Below are 19081 nucleotides of genomic sequence, written 5' to 3' on the forward strand. Positions count from 1 at the left end.
GTGTGGAACGCCATCCAAACTAGACCAGAAAACCTCCCCGGTATGCCGGGCAACATAAGAAGCGACCCAATCTGCTGCACTGTTCGCCTCTCGGTAAACATGGACCACCTGACAAGAAATCAGCTCCCGCACCAAGCTCTGGGTATCCCGTATCAGGGGATGGCCGTCACCGTATGTGTCCACACCACGTATCCAGACAATCACCATAGAACAGTCACCCTCGAGAACGAGTCTCTCTGCCCCCAGAACTCGTCTCGCAAACCAAACACCCTCCCAAGCAGCCTGCAGCTCTGCTCCCACCGCCGAACCGCCGAGAGTGCTCCGTCCCCCCGCAGCAATAAAAGTGCCCCGATAGTCCCTGATAACAAAACCCACGCCCCCAGAGGTGCCATCCCCCGCCGAGCCACCGTCGAAATTCACCTTGAGATAACCAGGGGTGGGGGTACCCAAGAGAAGTAACTGAACCTGGACGCTGAAACAGCAGTGCAGGTACCCCAGATATCCCTAGTTCTCCCAGGTGGCGCCGACGTGGTCATCATAGATGTCTCAGCTGCCTGCCTCAGAGCTCTCTCCATCACAGCCCGTGGGGTCAACCGCCCACCCTCGAATAGACGATCATTCCTGGCTAGCCATATGTGATAGGCTAGGTAGGCTACAATAGAACCTGTCTCAGCATCCCTCGGCCTCCGAATAGACTCACTCAGGAACCGGAGCATATCCTCCACCGACTCCCATGAAGGTGGCAGTAGCGCCGAGGCCAATCTCCAACACTGCATAGCTACAGGACATCGAAGGAGTACGTGGCCGACCGTCTCCTCAGCATCCAGACATACCTCGCATAGTGAGCCCATCCTCATCCCCCGCCGGGCCAATACACTCCTGGTCGGAAGGCAGCCCCAGGCTACCTTCCAAAGAAAGAGCGCCACCCGGGGATGCACCCTCATCCTCCATATCCATCCACCATCAATCCGTTTCTCCGGCTCCCGCCTAGTCCACGCATGAATATCCCTGGCACGTACCCGCGATCGGCCTGTCGGTAACCAGACCAGTCTATCAGGCTCCGCCCGGGACGGGAGCGGTAATGCCAGAATTCTCTCCACAAGCTGCTCCCCAAATGTCTCCCGAATGAGCACCTCATCCCAGCTCCCCTCCTCCGGTACTAGTAGATCACCAACACGACGTCCCAGCAGCCTGCTCGTATCTACCATGACCGGTAGCCTGCTAATCGGTAACTCAGTCACCCAACTATCCTCAAGGACATCCACTGACATACCATCCCCGACAGCCCACCGGATGGCCGGAAGCACCAACGGAGCCCTAACACTGATCTCCCTCCAGATAGGGGAGTGGAGCCGCCCCGCCCTAATGCCAACCGTCAATGCCCCGTACTTAGCCCTCATCAGTGAGGACCATAAACTCTCAGGCTCCAACAAGAGGCTAGCTGCTAGTCGCAAAATCGATGCCTCCCGTCGCGCCACCAATGACGGCACACCCAAGCCGCCAAGTCTGACCGGCTGACAGACCACCTCCCAAGCCACTAGATGTACCCTGCCTCTGTCACCACGCCTCCCCCAGATAAAGTCCCTGATAAGCCGCTCAACTGACCTCAATGAAGCTACGGGAGGGACAGTGTGGGATACAAGATATACCGGAATAGCACTAAGAACTGACCGTGCCAATGTGACTCTGCCCATCATGGATAGTGAATGCATCTGCCACCCCTCCAGCCTGTGCCTAATGCTATGCTCAAGAGAGATGGTATCTCCACTGCGCATGCATCGCCCAAGTATCGGCACACCCAAATATGTCAAGGTGCCCTCCTGCTCACCCACTCCCAGAGTCTCCATAATTCCGGCCTTTATCTGAACCTTGGTCTTTGGACTGAAGAAAATAGACGATTTGTTCAAGTTGACCCGCTGTCCAGAAGCCGAGCAATAAGCATAGAGGGTCCTCCGGATCACATGGGCATTCTGCCTGGTCGCCCTAGCCAACAGCAAGCAGTCATCAGCAAAGAGTAGATGGGAGATCGGCACAGCCCCTGCACTGGCCTATAAGCCTCCAGAGTCTGTGTGTCCACTGCTACTCGAAGAGCTCTGGATAATGCATCTGCACAGATAATGAAAAGCAAGGGAGACAACGAACACCCCTGGCGAAGTCCAACAGATGCATCAAAGAAGTGTGAAGGTGTGCCATTTACCAGAATGGAGAAGGATGGCCCCATCACACAGCCCATGACCCACCTGATCCACACCTCATGGAAACCAAAACTCTGTAAGGAATGTCGAAGAAAATCCCAGCACATCCTATCGTATGCCCTCTCCATATCAAGCTTGACCCCCATAAGGCAGCGCCGCACAGGAGCCTTCACCAGATCAAACATGAACTCCTGGGCAATAAGGACATTATCTGATATGTTCCTCCCCCCAATAAAAGCACCCTGCTCTGGACTGATAATTCTGGGTAAGATCCCTCTCATTCTAATTGCCAAGATCTTTGCTGTAATCTTATATAAAGTAGAACAAAGGCTAATCGGCCTAAAGTGGCCAGGCTCAGTAGCAACCTGGCGCTTGGGGATCAATGTAATAAAAGTCCTCTGCCACTCCGGGCTCATCACTGCCGTGCTAAAAAACTGCTGAATGGCCTCAATAACATCAAGGCCTACAATCGACCAATACCTACGAAAGAACACGGGCGGAAAGCCATCCGGTCCGGGCGCCTTGTCCCCCTCCAGGGACCACACCGCCTCCTGAATCTTCCGTCCCGATACCGGCCTGATCAGTGCTAAAGAGTCCTCATCGGAAACCCCCTCAGGAGATAAGGGTAGCTCAGTAAATATACCACTCCCTGTCCGCTCCGTCCACCTAGTCCTGAAGAACTGCTCAACCACCCTGCAAATCATATTCGGGTCCTCTATGGACTGTCCATCCTCGTCCCTGATAGATCTGATCCTGTTCCGCTGTCTCCTGATCAATGTAGACTGATGAAAGAACTTTGTGTTCCTGTCCCCTTCCTGAATCCACTGTACTCTTGACTTCTGCCTCCAAAAGATCTCCTGTTGGCTAAGGAGAGCATCATGCATAGATAGGAAGGACCTCAACTCCGATAACTCCACATGTGATAGACCTCCACCCGACGCCTCTCGTAGTTGCAGATTAGCAATGGCCTCCTCTAACTCCTCAATTCTTCGGAATATGTTTCCAACCTCCACCCTGTTCCACCTCCGAAGATATCTCCTAGTCAACTCAAGTCTGCGAGAAACTCGATACATAGCATCCCCCGGACCGGCTTGTTCCAAGCCTCGCTCACAACCCCCCAAGACCAGGGGTAAGACAACCATAACCTCTCAAACCTGAAAGGACAACGAAAAAGGATGGGTCTGTCAGTACATACCAGTATCGGACTGTGATCTGAAGCTATCCTCGGTAGATGTTTGACATGATTGTCTGGAAACTCCTGGATCCATCCAGCTGTGGCGAAGGCCCTGTCAAGTCTCTCCCAAACTCTAGCCGGACCCTGCTGATTGTTGCACCATGTGAATCTAGGCCCTGTGGAGCCCAGATCTATCAGTCCATTTGTCGAGATAAACTCCTGAAATTCCCTCACCTTCCTCTGATAGGAAAATTGCCTCCCTCCCATCTTCTCCTGTGGATCATCTATACAATTAAAATCTCCTGCAATCAACATCGGCTGCCCCTGATCAACCAACTTGGAAGCCTCCTCCCACAGTGTCCTCCGAGCCCTGAAGTCGGTACTAGCATACACGGCTGCAAATATCCAAGGTCTCCCCTCTCCCTCAGATATCACCATGATCACTTCTTGGCTACTAACATTAAAGATGTCCAGCTTCCCACAATCCAGTTTCCAAGTTACTATGATACCTCCCGACAACCCCTGAGAATCCACAGCATAGAAACCCCAGGACCGAGGCAGTGCCCTCCTGGCTTTAACAATACTCCTTCCGGCCAACCGGGTCTCAAATAAAACACAAATGTCTGGGTCGTGCACCTGCACCAATCTCCGAAAAGCCGGGGCGAAAGAAAGTTTCCCGGCCCCCCGACAATTCCAAAGGATCATCTTCATGGACAACCCAGTTCGGTGGCTCGACTCTCCATACCAGAGCCGACCCCATTATCCACATTTATCCCACTGTCCACATACCCTCCCGCATTGGAAACAGGCTCAGGGTTCCCCTTCTGCACAGCTGCCAACGTTTGGGACAAGAGCTCACTGTGGCTTGGATTGCTATTTCCCCGTGCCAAATGGCACAAGGAATCCACAGTAGTCCCGTCTCCCTCCCTGCCGCAGACTCCCTTCATTTTCGCATCTGCCTCAGCTCGAGCGGGCGCCTCCAGACCTTCCGGCACCTGCACCACCCCCTTCGACGTCTCCGCCGCCTTCAAGACCGCCGGGAGATCCCCGACTGAGGTGGCACGGGACATCCTCCAGCCAGCAGGACGACCGCCGTTGGCTTCCCGCCCGCCGCCAGCCTTAGGTGGCCTGGAACTCGACGATGCCACCGGCGGAGGGGAGCTCCGGCTTCTCCGATGCCCAACCGCCACCAACCTCCGGAATCCCATGGCCGGACGAACACCGGCGGCTGGACACGAAAAATCGGCGAAGCTGCCTCTCTTTGACGGGCTGCGGGCGCGTTTGAGCGGACTCAAACCCGGTCCACGACCCGCATCCGTCTTAGGTAGCTCCCGGTCAATCACTATTGGACCCAGCCCAGCGCCAGGCCCAGTATCACCCGACCCCCTCCTCGGGCTAGGCGGGCCAGAGCCCGGCCGCCTATACACAGTAGGGATGGGCCGTGAGTTGCCAGCCCAATCTACCTCCGGCCGGTCCATCTCGACCAGTATCGAGTCGCTGGTCGACTCGGACAGTGCCCCAAACGCCCCCCCGAGTTGACCCACCCCACCTCCCGAGTGGCCGTTGGAACTTTCTCCTTTGCCCTGCTCCGGTGATTTCCTCTGAGCTACCTTAGATGGCTTCTGCCAACCATCCAGGTCCACAGGGGAGACAGAAGGAGTCGTCTCCCCATCCACCGGAGGTGTCTTCGTCCGAGAAGGCGTACCCACCGGTTTTGGACCACTCTCCGACGCCATCGGCTTCCTCGGCTTCACGTTCCCTCCGCCGGCTCTCATTTGCCGAACCCTATGGGTTACCAACCACGGCCCATAACTTGGGTTCACCGGAGGACCGTTCCCACCGGCCCCTCCCTGTGAAGGGATCTCCGATGTACCGTTCGGCTCATCCGTCACCGCCTCGGTACCCCCGTCCACTGGGACCTCGACCGGACTCGCCGCACAGAAGTCTTCTCCGTGCCCCACTCTACCGCATCTGCAGCATGGGTTCGGAAGGTTCTCAAAGATGAAACCTTGCCAAACTCTCTCCTCCCGCCCCTGTGCCTTCCCCTTCACAAAAGTGCCGCCTCTCAGAGGGAATCGGAGGTCCACCTCTATCTTGACCCGGGCAAAACCTCGCTTCTTGCCCTGTTCTGTTATCTCATCCACCGCCAGCGGCTTACCGGCCTTCGCCGCCATCTGAAGGATGACACAGGACCACTCGAAGAAAGAAGCATAGGTCATGAAGACGATGATCGATAGCTACTTGTGTTGCTTCATGCATGCAGAGTATCGCTACCAGAGGAAGCGAGCTAAGTCTTGGTTTTTGGATTTATCACGACTTTGTGAAGGCCATGCTGGTCTCATGCCTGTCAGAATCTTATTGAAGTAAACAATAAAACGGTTTGGCGATCACCAAATAGATCCTGGATCAATTGGAGTTGAGCTGAAAATTATTTCATAATTTGAAAATATTTTTAATTATTAAAAGATTCTTATATTACAATTACAAAGCTCGTTGAGCAGTTCTAAAGTTATTACAGGAGTCCTGGATAGACCCAAGTTAAGCTATCCGGGGATCCCTTAAGAAAATTAGAACTATTCAGCAGCTCCTAAACAACAAGATCCATATGGCCGAATGCATGAAAGTCTGTAGTTTTCATATGGCATTGGTGTTACTGAAACAATAACTATAGATTTAATTATTTATTGGCCCTTCAGTTAAATTTTCAGATAAAATCGCAAAACCTTGTTAATTGTAAGTGAATTATATTTGGAAATAATTATTTACAGGTAATAATGAATGTTTAATGGTTCATTGACCTCTAATTCATAAGTTTGACGCAAACAGGATGTAATTGATAAAGTTTGATGGAATATTAGTAATTTTTAGACAATGAAATCTGTCATTCGATCAAATAGTATGATGGATATAATATACTTAAATGGAAAAGAATTTAAAAAAAACAATTTTTTGTATATTGCAAGGCAAAAGCATACTTTCTTCTTTTTGTCTGTTAGCTCCGTTTGGAAGAGGTGTTGCCACTTTAACATGTATTTGGTAAGTAAATTGAGAAAGTACTTTTTGAATGACAAAATGACCATAAAGGATATTGCATAGTATTATACAATAGAGTATAATAAAATATAATATGTATTAATAAATAAATATATAATATAGTATAATATTATTATAATATAATATAATATTAGTATAATATAGTAATATAATATTGCACACTATAGCATAATAATTTAATTTAATATAATATTAAATTATTTAACATAACAGATCAATGTATTATGATATAATGTAATATAATATTATATTTATAGTATAATATAATAATAAAGATATAAAATATTATAATTATTAGTGTAAATTAATTTTTCATATCTAACAAATTTTCTAACTAGGTAATAAAATTGGTTAAACAATTATTAAAGAAATATTTTGTGTAATTGTTATATTTTATCACGGATATTTTGGTCAAAAAAAATAGCTTTCCGACCCGGCCTAAAAGTGCTTTTCCGAAAAGCTCTAAAATGGAGCTTCTCCCAAAAAGCTGTTTTTAGCTTTCTAGAAAAGCTAAAAGGCTTTACAAAATTTTTGCCAAACACCCATATTTTATCTAAAAGTAATTTTGGATGGTTAGAAAGTACTTTTTAGCTCTCCAAAAGCTCTTCCAAATGAGGCTAAGTTGCTTGTCTTCTTTCTATCTCCCCCATATATTCCCATTTATATGATGACGACAAGCTAGAATAATTTACAGAGAACAAGAATTCCATCTTATGGACACTATCATGTATAGGATAATTAAAAAGCCTAAAATATCACTAATGCTTCTTTTTCTTCTTCTTTAGACGAACTTGTACTATAAGTAGTGTCATGTTGGACTAAAAATGAGACTTTTGAAATCCATATTGTTGCTGCTAGTCTTGGGGGGATGCCGATGCGGGCCACCTCTATGGATCTGTCAGGTAAAAGTCAAAGAGCTCACTAGATTGGCTCCGATCGGATCCTTCGATGCTTAAGTTACAGAAGATTATCCCCCTAATGTTTAAGTTAGAGAGGGTTATTTGATGGGAAGTTAGAAGGAAGAAAAAAATAACTTTTTTGGACTTAAACATCGGAGGGCTCGGCCAGAGCCAAACTCTCCGACCCTTGTCTATTATCTTGGAGGTCTACGGCGATGGTTTGCATAGGGTTCTAGAACCGGCGGCAGCACATACAATTCCTAAACTTATTATATATTTTGAATGTTAGCATTTTATTTTCATGATTAATGTTTTCCTTTCTTTTCATTTTTTTTTAATTAAAGGGCAGTGAAATTGAATTGCCCGTATGTGACATTGATAGATGGGTTCCTTGGGCTACATACATGGCCGCCGACGCAGGTCTGTACTATATAACTGGGTCAATCAGCTTTGTTTTCTTTGGAGCTGAAATAATCATTTGTCGACCTCTGATTCCTTTATTTTATTAACGAAGAGCTAATAATATAAGCCTACTTAGGGGAGAAAAAACGCATGGATCAGATGAATGCCATATATTGTAGAGCCTACAAAAGAATGCCCGCCACAGGCTGTTTTCAATTGGTTTATCTACATGTTTGAACAGAATTAACACTCCTTTGTTTATCATATGGGTAAGCTCAAAATAGAAATAGATTGTATGCGATTAAAGAATTCATGTTACAGCTGTCAATGACTGCCAACCGTATCTTCTCTGTAAGGTCTCTCAAAAGTGACAAACTTTTCCTGGAGATTGAGACCCGAGTGGATGTTGAAAATAAAGGAAGAGGTCGCAAAATATCCAGATTGGCTTGCTAACGTAGTCCCTGTTACGAAGAAGGATGGCCAGATGGATTTTTGGGACTAGCCAATGAGGAGATAGAAGGCAAAGCTCTTGAATATGGCAGGCCGCCCAATTCTCAACTCTGTCCTATCACATGCCAATGAAAAGAACCTAAACCGACGGTGCTTTTCCGGGCTAACCTTGTTTCTATTTGTTGGTGGGACATTTCCACGAGATTGAAGTTATATATTTTTTAATTCTCATTTTCATTTTCTTACGTCCTTTTTTCACCTATGAAAGAAGTGGGAGGGAGGAAAAAGCCATCTCCATCCCTAATTAACATCCACATCCTTTCAACGTATCTTACCATCTTGTTTTTTATCCCACATCTAATTAACATTATACGTAATCAAGAGAACATCCATGGGGTACGATCATCTCAAATGGCTGGTCCATGAACTTCATAAATACATGCGCATATGTGGTTTGATTGTTGACGTGATTCAGTAAAACTGAGAAATTATGAAATAAATGCCTTGAAAATAAATAGATAAGAAGGTTTTGAACATTGTCTTCAACAAGAGGTACATCTGGTGGTTGCCAGCTTACTTGTGTATCTAACATATCTATATAAATAACTCATGCATGGAAAGTGATGAGTTGGAAACTTTATAACATACCTAACCTATCTTTATAACAAGAGATATCCATGAACTTTATGCCACTACATAGATACTACAGCCACTATAGAACATTACACCCTCATACAAACATCCATCTTAAGGATCATAACAACTATAAGCTCTTCTTTAACCCGTTACATGTTATTGACATGCTCAGCGAAGAACCATGTGCCCCTTAGCTTGACACCTATTGAAGGAAATCCTGAGATTGATCAAGTGCATCGTTGTATTCAGTTGATGACAACTGATAACGAATTTGGCTCTGATCTTCCGTGAGAAGCTGAAGAGACCTAGGAATTGGCGGCATGCTCACCTCCAGGACTCCCTCTAGGATCTGCACCACCTGTCCCATTGTTGGCCTGTCAGCTTCAGAGTCTTGAATGCACCGGCAAGCAACTCTGCAGACTCTGGTTAGCTCTTCAAGGTCGGCAGCACCATTCAATCTATGGTCTAATAAGCTAAATATATCGCCTTCAACGACCTTCGCTGCCGCCCAGGATGGATAAAAGATTTTGCTTTCATCCCTAGAGTGCGTTGTGTTTCGATTGCCTGATATCAGCTCAAAGAGCATCATCCCGAAGCTGTAGACGTCAACCTTGGAGGTGATTGGCAGGCCTGAAATCCACTCGGGTGCGAGGTAGCCAACGGTTCCCCTCATGGTTGTCAGGACCCTGCTGAAGTCGCGACCGATGAGCTTCGCCATGCCAAAGTCTGCAACTTTGGCACAGAAGTCCTTGTCTAGGAGTATGTTGTCTGGCTTTATGTCACAGTGTATGATGCACTCCCTGCACTTCTCATGGAGGTAGCCTAATCCTCTCGCAATCCCAAGAATAATTTGATACCTCGTCTTCCAGTCCAGAACCGTGGATTTGTTTTGAAAGAGATGAGAGTCCAGGGAACCTCCGGACATGTACTCATAAACTAGAAGCCTCTTGCTGCCCTCGGTGCAGAAACCGCGAAGGTGAACCAGATTGACATGCTGAATAGCAGCCAATGTGCTCACTTCGGTTCGGAATTGCTTCTCCCCTTGTCTCAAGCCTTCAAGCTTCTTCACAGCTACTTCGGTTGAGTCAATTAATGTCCCTTTAAAAACGGAGCCAAAGCCTCCGCTGCCCAACTTCTCAGAGAAGTTCTTGGTCACACGCCGCAAATCACCATAAGTAAACTGAATCAAAGAACCCTCAACTTGTTTTTCCATCCGAATTCGTTTCCTCCTTTGAAACGCCCAAATTAGTCCGACGAGAACACCCGAGATCCCAAGAATTCCACCGATGACACTAACAGATAGATCTATTACCAACTTATGTGAGCTACTTGAAGCTGGGAAATCAGAGGCAGCGAGCCGGAGATGCAGAGTACCAGCTGCACTATCACCATCATAGAGTTGTTGAAGGTTCCGAATGTCCCCATTCCAAATTGAGCATCCACTCACATAAGCATACGCGTTGCATGAGCAGCTGTTCAAGCAAGCCTGTTCGCAATCTCTAGCACTCCCGACAGTCAAGTTCTGCGGATTGGCAGGCAATCTCATATTGGTCATCTCAACGAATCTATCCCCTTCTCCACCGGTCGAGCTTTTATTGCTGCATCGCAAACTGGTTTTCCTCACGCACCCTGACTTCCAAACATTGAACTCCCATTCTTCCATTGAAGCTGGTTCAAAACCATAGGAGCACCTGCAAATATTTGAGCTTTTCTGGTCGCAGATACCGAAAGCTCCACATAGAGAGTAGACATCACATTGAGCCGAAGGTTGAGTAAAGATTGCCTGCCACTCCTGGGCGCCGTTCAGCCAATAGAATTGCTTTAATAGCCCCGATGATTCAATCACACACCGAGTGATGAAAGAACTGTCCCGGATGGTATACATGGCATACTTCCGCTGCTTGTTGTCGACGAAGGTGAAGTTGAAGGGAGTGCTTTCTCTGGTACTAGGGACTGCAGTGAAGTACTGGCCATTCCACAGCCCACCGCTCCAATAAATTTCAGAACCATTCCACAGCAATACGAACTGATTGGATCCATCGGGGTCCATACTATGAGCGAAAGGCCCGGGGGCAGGATTCTCACGATTCTCCCATGAAGTCATGCTCTGATACTCCTCTGTGATCTTGTTAACTCCAAGCCATCCTCCTGGCATCCATGTGTCAGTTGGGTGATCAAAACTCTGCCAAATTGTAGTGTTTGACCCATTTCTTATAACGAGATTTCCGGTGTCCAGAAGCACGGCAACCGTGGAATTCGAGGTTGATGGAGTTGAATTGGATGACCAAACTGGGATTTTGGAAATGTTGAGGAGGACTAGTTTGCCATCTTCTGAGATTTTTAACTCGGCAGAGGAGGTGTTGGAGATGGGTGTTGCTCTGTTCGCCACCCAGACTACAGTTTGGACAGGAATTGTTTTGTACCAGATACCTATGTAATAGTTACGGGAGTTACCTGGTGTGAAGAACCCCAGCTCAAACTTGCCTTCTTTGGACACTATGGTCTGGTTTCCGGAGACGGACTGGCCCAAAGAGATGCTATCAGTTGCTCCACAGTGTTGGATGTTGAGAGAAGAGAAGAGAAAGAAGAGAAGAAAGAAGGAGAGAGAGGAATATGGCCTTATCTCAGTATCCATGGGGGCACAAGCAAGCGACAGAAACCAGCCTGCTTATGTAAATATGTATAAATAAGAGGCAGTCGCTGCAGCTTCTTTTTAGGTTATTTTAACGGCAGTCAAATTTCAAATATTAAAAGGGACGATTAAATTTCTTTTCTTAATTTGGGCCCGTTAAGAAGATTCAAGTCATTTACAATTTTAGGGTCATTAGAAGATTCACTGATGGAAAGTTAAGCAAGGTGAGTTATCAAAGTCGAGTTGTTATGAAGATCTAGTACCCTCTTCATGTCCATGCCGAAACTTCCTACGGAAAAAATCAATAGCTGCTTTGTCCTCCATTCAAGGCTAAATAACCAGCCTTCAAAAGAAGGGTAATCAGTCCTGTTGGAAAATCTAATAGATTGAAGTCCAAGTAATGTTGATAAAAGATAGCGTAAGTCAGCCAAGGAAGGTGAATTATCAAAGTCTAGTTGTTATGAAGATCTAGTACCCTCTTCAAGTCCATGTCGAGACTTTGGAAAAAATCAATAGCTACTTCTGGTAACCATGCTTACCTTGTCCTGGGGGTTGATCAATCGGGACCACGCGCAAAAAGAAGCATAGGTCATGAAGACCATGATCAATAGCGGAGTGAGACAGTCGATCAACTTGTGGATCTAATTTGTGGTTGTGTTGCTTCATGCATGCAGAGTGTCGCTACCAGAGGAAGCAATCTGCTTCCAAGTCTTGGATTTGGATTTATGACGACTTTGTGAAGGTCATGCTTGTCTCATGCCTGATATTGATATATGGTTGGAAGAACTTCCCTGTGATATATGTCTGATATTGATTTTGGGGTCAGATTGATTTAGGTTTCCCACCAGAGTGATGAGGGTGGTCAGTTTTCTTTCCTTTCTGCATGTATGTTCTACAAAGTAAAAGAAGAAACCATGCAGGCTTGTTAATATGATTATACTTTTTTTATTTCATGCCTACTTTGATAATGACTTGGTTGCTTGCCTTCTTTCCACCTCTCACTTCAATTTATATGATCCCTACAATCCAGTCCCTGTTGCAGAGACACCTTGAAATTTGCAAGGATGGCCTTGTTGCCTGCATGAGAAAATATGGTAACCACCAGTTTCTTGACTCCTAGTGCTGTCATCAGACCAATCTAATTCCCATTATAGCTTTTTCCTACTTCTTTTAAGTCCGTCATGCGACAGTTAGCATGCATTTATAATGTATAGTACAATAAATATAAATTTTTATCACTAAAACTAACTTAATGATGAACCCAACAGCAGGAGACTCAAAAACAAAAAGGCCGATTCAGATCCTTAGAAGCCTTGCGGACTTCCACTTTAGGCAGAGTTCCTGTTCATGTACTGTTCTATGTTCTAACAGTGATCAAGGATGATAATCATCTCAATAATATTCTTATCTGATAACCCCAAATTCTGGCAATAACTCCGTACACACAATCCAGGATGCTGATAATCGTGTCCTCATAATGCTGTGTCACAGCAAAATTTGTTTATGCTCTCTCACAATATTAGTTCCTTTCTGTCAAGCACCCTTTTCAGATGGAGTTTCTCGGTTTTATTTCATTGATTCTTCTCTACAAGCTAATCAGTGCTAATGCAACTTAACATATCTACGCAAGATTGACAGGAAGCATTAAAACATGCGGTGTTACATGACGACAAGGTTCTGCCTAGACAGATGAATTTTCTATTCATACTGGGATTGACAATCTTTTGAGGGTATATATAGAGAATATTGCATGTAGAAAATCATCAGTATTGATAGCTAGCTAGCTACTTGCTAATGTAAGGGAAAATGAACACCTAAATTTTCTCTTGAAAAGAAAAAGAGAAAATTGATTAAAAGAAGTCCAAAAGACTTTTTTTTTAACAAAGATATCGATCATATTTTACTATTATGAAGGTTGTGAATAGATTAATAGCATAATAGAGCACAAAGTCGAGTACCAATGTTAGAGTCAGAGAATTCAAAAGAAGTTGGGAGTTTCTTCCTATCCTGCTAACGGATAGAGAAAGGAGAATTAGGGTTTTAACGAGACGAAGGGAATAGAAAGGTTTTTATGATGGAGTGAAGGAGGGCTTGGGGTTTCGGATTCGTTACCTGCTGACAAGAAGAGGTGAGGTTGAAGCCGATAGATCACACGACTTTGGAAGAGAGACATCGAGGCATGACTTTCTCGGAGAACGCCCTCAGTAAAACTTGAAATATTTAGATTCTCGAGTTTTTTTTTTTTTTTATGGAAAATGAACGAAGCGAGTCGCACTGCCTCAATGTTTATTGAAATAATCTATTTACAAGATATAGTGCCTTGAGTTATCGGATGTACATTATGCCCCCAGAATAAGTTTATTGTCAAAAAAAAATTGAAGTTAAAATAAAAAATGATTCAAACATCCTCAAATCAAATTAGGATCGTTATGAAATCATTCTGTTGTTAAGTCCACGTAGAGACTGCAAAACGGCTTTTTTTATGAAAAAGGGTAGGATTTACTGAAAGTTTTATGTACATAGCTTCCACCGCAACCCACTAACGTAGTGGCCTTTGCTGGAAGGATCATCGAAATAGTGACCCATAGACACGCTGGGGCCAACCTTATTTAGTTCATGAAAGCAGGATTTACAAGAGAGTTAGATGTCGTCCCATTCGTCCTACTACCTGCTCGTTTCAATTTTTGTAAACCAGTACACTTTCCCGGTTCTCAAGCAGGCGGAGGGGAGCTAATTAAGGTGAGCAAACTTCCTCCAACAAGACACTCGCTGAGCTTGCTCCATTGTTTCCTTACTCTCTAGTATTATATTCTGAGTTGTTTCGTGCCGGCGTCGTTGAACAGTAAACTCCAAAGGTCAGTAATCGCAGTTTTGATTTGCCCATTACAGGTCGCCATCCAGTCTTGAAACAGACTTCTGACGCGTTGGAAGAGAGATGTAGGTGAGGTGGCCACAATTTTAAATATTCTGCTGTTCCGTTCTACCCACAAGCTCCAGCAAGGTTGTAAGACCCATTGGGCCCGGTCCATTTGACCGACCCAGTTGGTCCAAAAGAAGGAAAAAAAAAATAATGCACATGCTGCGCTATTGCGAGGAGGGAAGAGGACTCCTATTGAAGTCTTCTTCCTCTTAAGTTCATTGGATGGAATCTGACTCCGGTCGGATTTCGGTTATGACCGAGCTCTATTTACAGCTCCTATCATCGACCCTTCCTATCACGCCCCAAATCCGGATCACGATACGGCTTTGCTATTGCAAATCTTTGCCGCAATAGCACGCAGCCACATAAAATTTTAAATTTAAATGAATTATATTGTTCATGAAAGTCATAAAATGTTTGAACAATAAGGAGCGATATAGAGCTTTTAAAAATTTGTACAATTATATTTAGTATATCCCAAACTCTGGAGTGAGTCAAGCTCTTTGCTCCTAGCAATCTTATTTATCTGTAAAGACATAAATGAATTGGTGTGAGCTATAAAAACTCAGTAAGTAACCATGTACAATCTTACTAAATCAAGTATAATGCTCCACATGCCAGTGTATTAGTTTAGGAAATTAACAGTTAAAACAAAATAGGCATTTCTTATAGTATATATCCAAATCAGTCATAAAGCAATGCATGTCCAATCATACAAGTTCATAAGTTTGAATATGCATTATATAAATTTTTTGCCATTATTCATGCTTTGAAATCTCTACTCTTAGATGGTAATGCAGCTATAGTCACTATTATTACCTATGACAAGGCCATATACCGAGCTACTATAACCCGCTGGCGAGGGCCGTATGCCGAGCTGCTATAATCTGCTAGTGAGGGCCGTATGCTGAGCTATTATAACCCGCTGGCGAGGGTCGTTTGCCGAGCTACTATAACCCGCTGGCGAGGGCCATATACCGAGCTACTATAACTCGCTGGCGAGGGCCGTACATAGTAATCTGAGAGTTTATAAACCATATCATATTTTCCATAAATCTTACTTCATAAGTAGATTGAAAGACGAATAATAGCACCATAATGTATAAAGTTTAGGATCATGCTGCAAACTTCATTTTCTTTTATGCAACTTTCTATATCATCATAAATCCAGTGTACACAATATAGTAAACTTGATGAATGCCATTTAGTCAAAATCATACATCACTTGCTACATATGCTTGATCCTAATTTTTGAGAAACAAAATTAGTAATATACAACATTATATTCAAATAGTTCATGTATTTGAAAGCAATAAGATTATATCAGGATCGCTTACTTTAATTTGCTCACCAACTCTTAGACTTAGATTCCAATTCTCCAATACCTAGCAATATCATTAAATTGCATGTCACTTGCACATTTAATTTCTATTTATTTATAATCTTCTCTTAATTAAAATTATTTATAGTCCACGCATAGGACTCAATTTCATTTTTAGATCCATAGCCTAATTCAATTTCTGGTTCAAGTCTAATCTAACTTCTGGTTCAAATTTGATTCAATTTTTGGTTTAGGTCTAATCTACTTTCTGGTTCGAATTTGATTCAATTTCTGGTTCAGGTCTATTTCACCTTTTGGTTCGGGTCTGACCTAATTTTTGGTTCAGGTTTGGTTCAGCTTCTGGTTTAGACCTGATTCAACCTCTGATTCAGGTTTGATTCAGTTTTTGGTTCAGGTCTGACCTAATTCCAACTTCTGGTTTAGACCCAATTGCCCTCCTCTGGAGCTGGAGGCGCAGAATTTGGTCAAACAGCTGGTCTGGTTCAGGTTTGGGCCCATTTGCATTCAGGCCCGAAGTTTAATTAAATTCTGGATCAAACCCTTGGCCTGATTCAATCGCTAGGCCCGTTTGTATTCAGGTCCAGAAATTGGTTAAATTCTGGAACAGGCCCTTGCCCTGATCTAGTCACTGAGCCCATTTATATTCAGGTCAAGTAATATAATTAGTTAACTTATGATTAAATTCTATTAGTTATATTTAATTTAAAGGGACCTAGCCTCAAACTATATTCAATTGGACCCTTACATTAAGGTTTGGACTCCTTATGCCTAATTTAGTTTTGGGTTTAAAAATACTGGGCTCGGACCAGACCCAACCCAGCTTCAGACCTTTAAAACCCAAGTTATTTGAAACCTACTGCCGAAATCAGGCCCACCAACATTTTCTTTCCTTTTTTTTTTCTTCTTTCTTTTATTCTTTTTCTTCTTTTTCTTTTCTTCTTTTTCTTTTTTCTTTATTCCTTCCCGAAGCTTCCCTCTTCCTCTTTCTTTTTCTTTCTTATCTTCTTCTCCTGTTCTTCTTTCTTCCTCATTTCTTCTTTCTCTCTCCTCTCTTCTCCTCTTTTCTCCCCTCTTCTCCTCCCTCTCTTTCTCTCTCTCTCAGCAGAAGGGAGGGCGACGGAGCTCTTGAAAGGGCTGTGCCTATCTCTTGAAAGGGCTGTGCCTATGGCTGGCGCCTACAGCCAGCGCCCGCGGCCGAAGACCGCGACCGGCTCTACGGCCGATACCGGCTGAGAGGGAGGAGGTCTCGGTCATCCTGATCACCCCTCTCCAACCTCCCTTCTTCTTCTCTTTCCAACCCAACAGAGGAGGGGAGGATAAACCCTCCTCCGTCAGCACATCGGGGAAGGAGGGATCCCTCGGTTCCACCATCACCCTAGCCGAGATTGGCTACGGGTGCAGCCGAGCCGGGGATTCTCTCCCTTGGGCATCCAGTTAGAGAAGGGCGCTTGGCCGACCATTGTACCATGGATCGGGAGGTAAGGTTTTAGGGTTAGGGTTGCTTGAGTATAAGGAAGAAGGTGTTCGAGAGGGAAAGAGCTTTCGGCAGTCGACGACTGTGGTTATGACCGTGGCCGATCGTGTTGGCGCCGGATCAATAGCCGAATGCTTTGGTTAGATCTTCCCTTCCCTACTCTTCATCTTCTTCCTCTTCTTCTTTTGATCTCTTCTATTTCGTCTTCTCTTTGTGTTGTTGTTTCATAATTAAGCTAGATCTACTTGCATAATACAAGAAAAGAAGAAGTCAGGGACTTACCTAGCTCCGGGACAACTCTGTGATGTTCCCTCAAGCGGCTCGGATCCCTACTCCGATGATATCGCTCCTGCTTCAGTTCCTTGTAGCAGAAAAATAAGGGAGTGAGGGGAAATGAGAGAGTGATGGAGTTCCTCTGCAAGGGATCTATGGGCTTTAATAGCCCTCGGCCAGAAGAGGAGAGGGGTGGCGATCATGACTGTTAGGCAGTTTTAATTGCCCATGGATGCTATCCCATACATAAGCTCAAGGTGACTATCCCATGCGTAAGCCCATGGATACTATTTATGCGTAAGTCCATGAAGGCTCTCCCACACATAAGCTCATGGAGACTATCTGAAGACAAGATTAGTCTAAATTATATCTTACTCGTTTGATTTACAAGTTACACTTGTCAAATCAATTTTTACTTACATAGTGCATTTCTCTGAATATTGTTCACATATTCATATTTTTAATATCTGATATATATACTACCATGGAAGTATAATCGTACTGAAAATCATATAAAACATACAATCACATGCCAAATCAAATTTATCAATGTAAATGACACAATACAAATCTACCCGCACAAGTAAATAACATGTATATATACCTAATGGTAATCCAATATAAAAATTCTTATATCTATTGCAATCGAACAAGCTACAATGCTTTCAATCAACACTTCAACTTCTCACACAATTTACATCTCGTTTAAAACCCACGGTGTCAAAAATCTTGTTTAAAAGTTCCCATATCTTGCAAATTATTCTCCTGCAATACCAAATATATTATGAAAGTTATAAACTGATATTTAACTAGCAAATATGGCAAAGAAATATATATATAACATCACCAACATTCCCAACGCTCTGCCACATGCATGCATGGATGTGCTGCCCGGCATGACATGATGTTTGCCGGATGTTGCCACCCACGCACTCATGTCACGTGACCTGTGAACCCGAGTCCCACGACCCGGCCGGCTGGAACTGCCGGATTGCCCGAGCCGCATCGACCATGGCCCGCACCGTCCGCCGCAACCCGTCTTGAGATCCCACGCTGCCGCCTCTGCTCCGCCGCCCACCTCGCCTCCCTGGCCCGCAACAACCTCCACTACCACCAAGCTCATCATCAAGGAGGACGGTGTGGGGCACCTCCTCCGCCTCGTCAAGGAGGGCCGGGCCGATGGTTAGGAGAACGCTGCCCGCGCCCTCAGCCTTCTCGGCCACGACCCGGAGGGCATCCACAGCCTGCTTCACGCCGGCGTCTGCTCCGCCCTCACCAAGCTCCTCAAGAATGGGGAGGGGGGGGCGATGAGCGCCCAGGCGGCCGCCGCCGAGCTCGCCGCGAACCACCCTGCTCATCCGGACCTCTTCGCCTAGAACAACGTCATCCGCTTCCTTGTCGGCCGCCTCGCCTTCGAGACCGTTCAGGAGCGCAGCAGGTACTCCATCATCCCCTCCTCCAAGGCCATGTCCATCCACTTCCGCATCTGGTACCACAACGCTACCCTCCACACGGCCTCTCTCGACGCTCGATCCGACTCAGCCAAGATCTCCACTCTGGCACCGGCTCCGGTTCATCACCAGATGGCAGTCGTTCATTCCCCAAATCCGGCGCCGCTGCAGCAGCAGGT

The 19081-nt window shown here is 45.2% G+C and overlaps 2 protein-coding genes across 4 annotated transcripts; both read right to left on the reverse strand.

Moving 5' to 3' along the window:
* Window positions 1-3343: 3343 nt before the first annotated feature.
* Window positions 3344-4080, reverse strand: LOC120110665. The gene is made up of 2 exons (XM_039126246.1): window positions 3391-4080; window positions 3344-3349 (listed from the first exon to the last, which is right to left on the reverse strand). The coding sequence occupies exons 1-2, from the start codon at window positions 4078-4080 to the stop codon at window positions 3344-3346; spliced, it is 696 nt and encodes a 231-aa protein (XP_038982174.1).
* Window positions 4081-8649: 4569 nt separating this feature from the next.
* LOC120110564 (G-type lectin S-receptor-like serine/threonine-protein kinase At2g19130) lies at window positions 8650-17657 on the reverse strand. 3 transcript variants are annotated; one of them, XM_039125871.1, is made up of 4 exons: window positions 17461-17657; window positions 15700-15747; window positions 15182-15381; window positions 8650-14888 (listed from the first exon to the last, which is right to left on the reverse strand). In XM_039125871.1, the coding sequence occupies exon 4, from the start codon at window positions 11443-11445 to the stop codon at window positions 9013-9015; it is 2433 nt and encodes an 810-aa protein (XP_038981799.1). In that variant the 5' UTR covers window positions 11446-14888; window positions 15182-15381; window positions 15700-15747; window positions 17461-17657; the 3' UTR covers window positions 8650-9012. The 3 variants fall into 3 exon arrangements, with proteins under 3 accessions (XP_038981799.1, XP_038981800.1, XP_038981801.1); XM_039125872.1 differs by lacking the exon at window positions 15700-15747 and having other exon boundaries at window positions 17461-17618; XM_039125873.1 differs by lacking the exons at window positions 15182-15381; window positions 15700-15747 and having other exon boundaries at window positions 17461-17546.
* Window positions 17658-19081: the final 1424 nt, after the last annotated feature.

The sequence above is a fragment of the Phoenix dactylifera genome, chromosome 4, assembly GCF_009389715.1.
Source record: "Phoenix dactylifera cultivar Barhee BC4 chromosome 4, palm_55x_up_171113_PBpolish2nd_filt_p, whole genome shotgun sequence".
Lineage (NCBI taxonomy): Eukaryota > Viridiplantae > Streptophyta > Magnoliopsida > Arecales > Arecaceae > Phoenix > Phoenix dactylifera.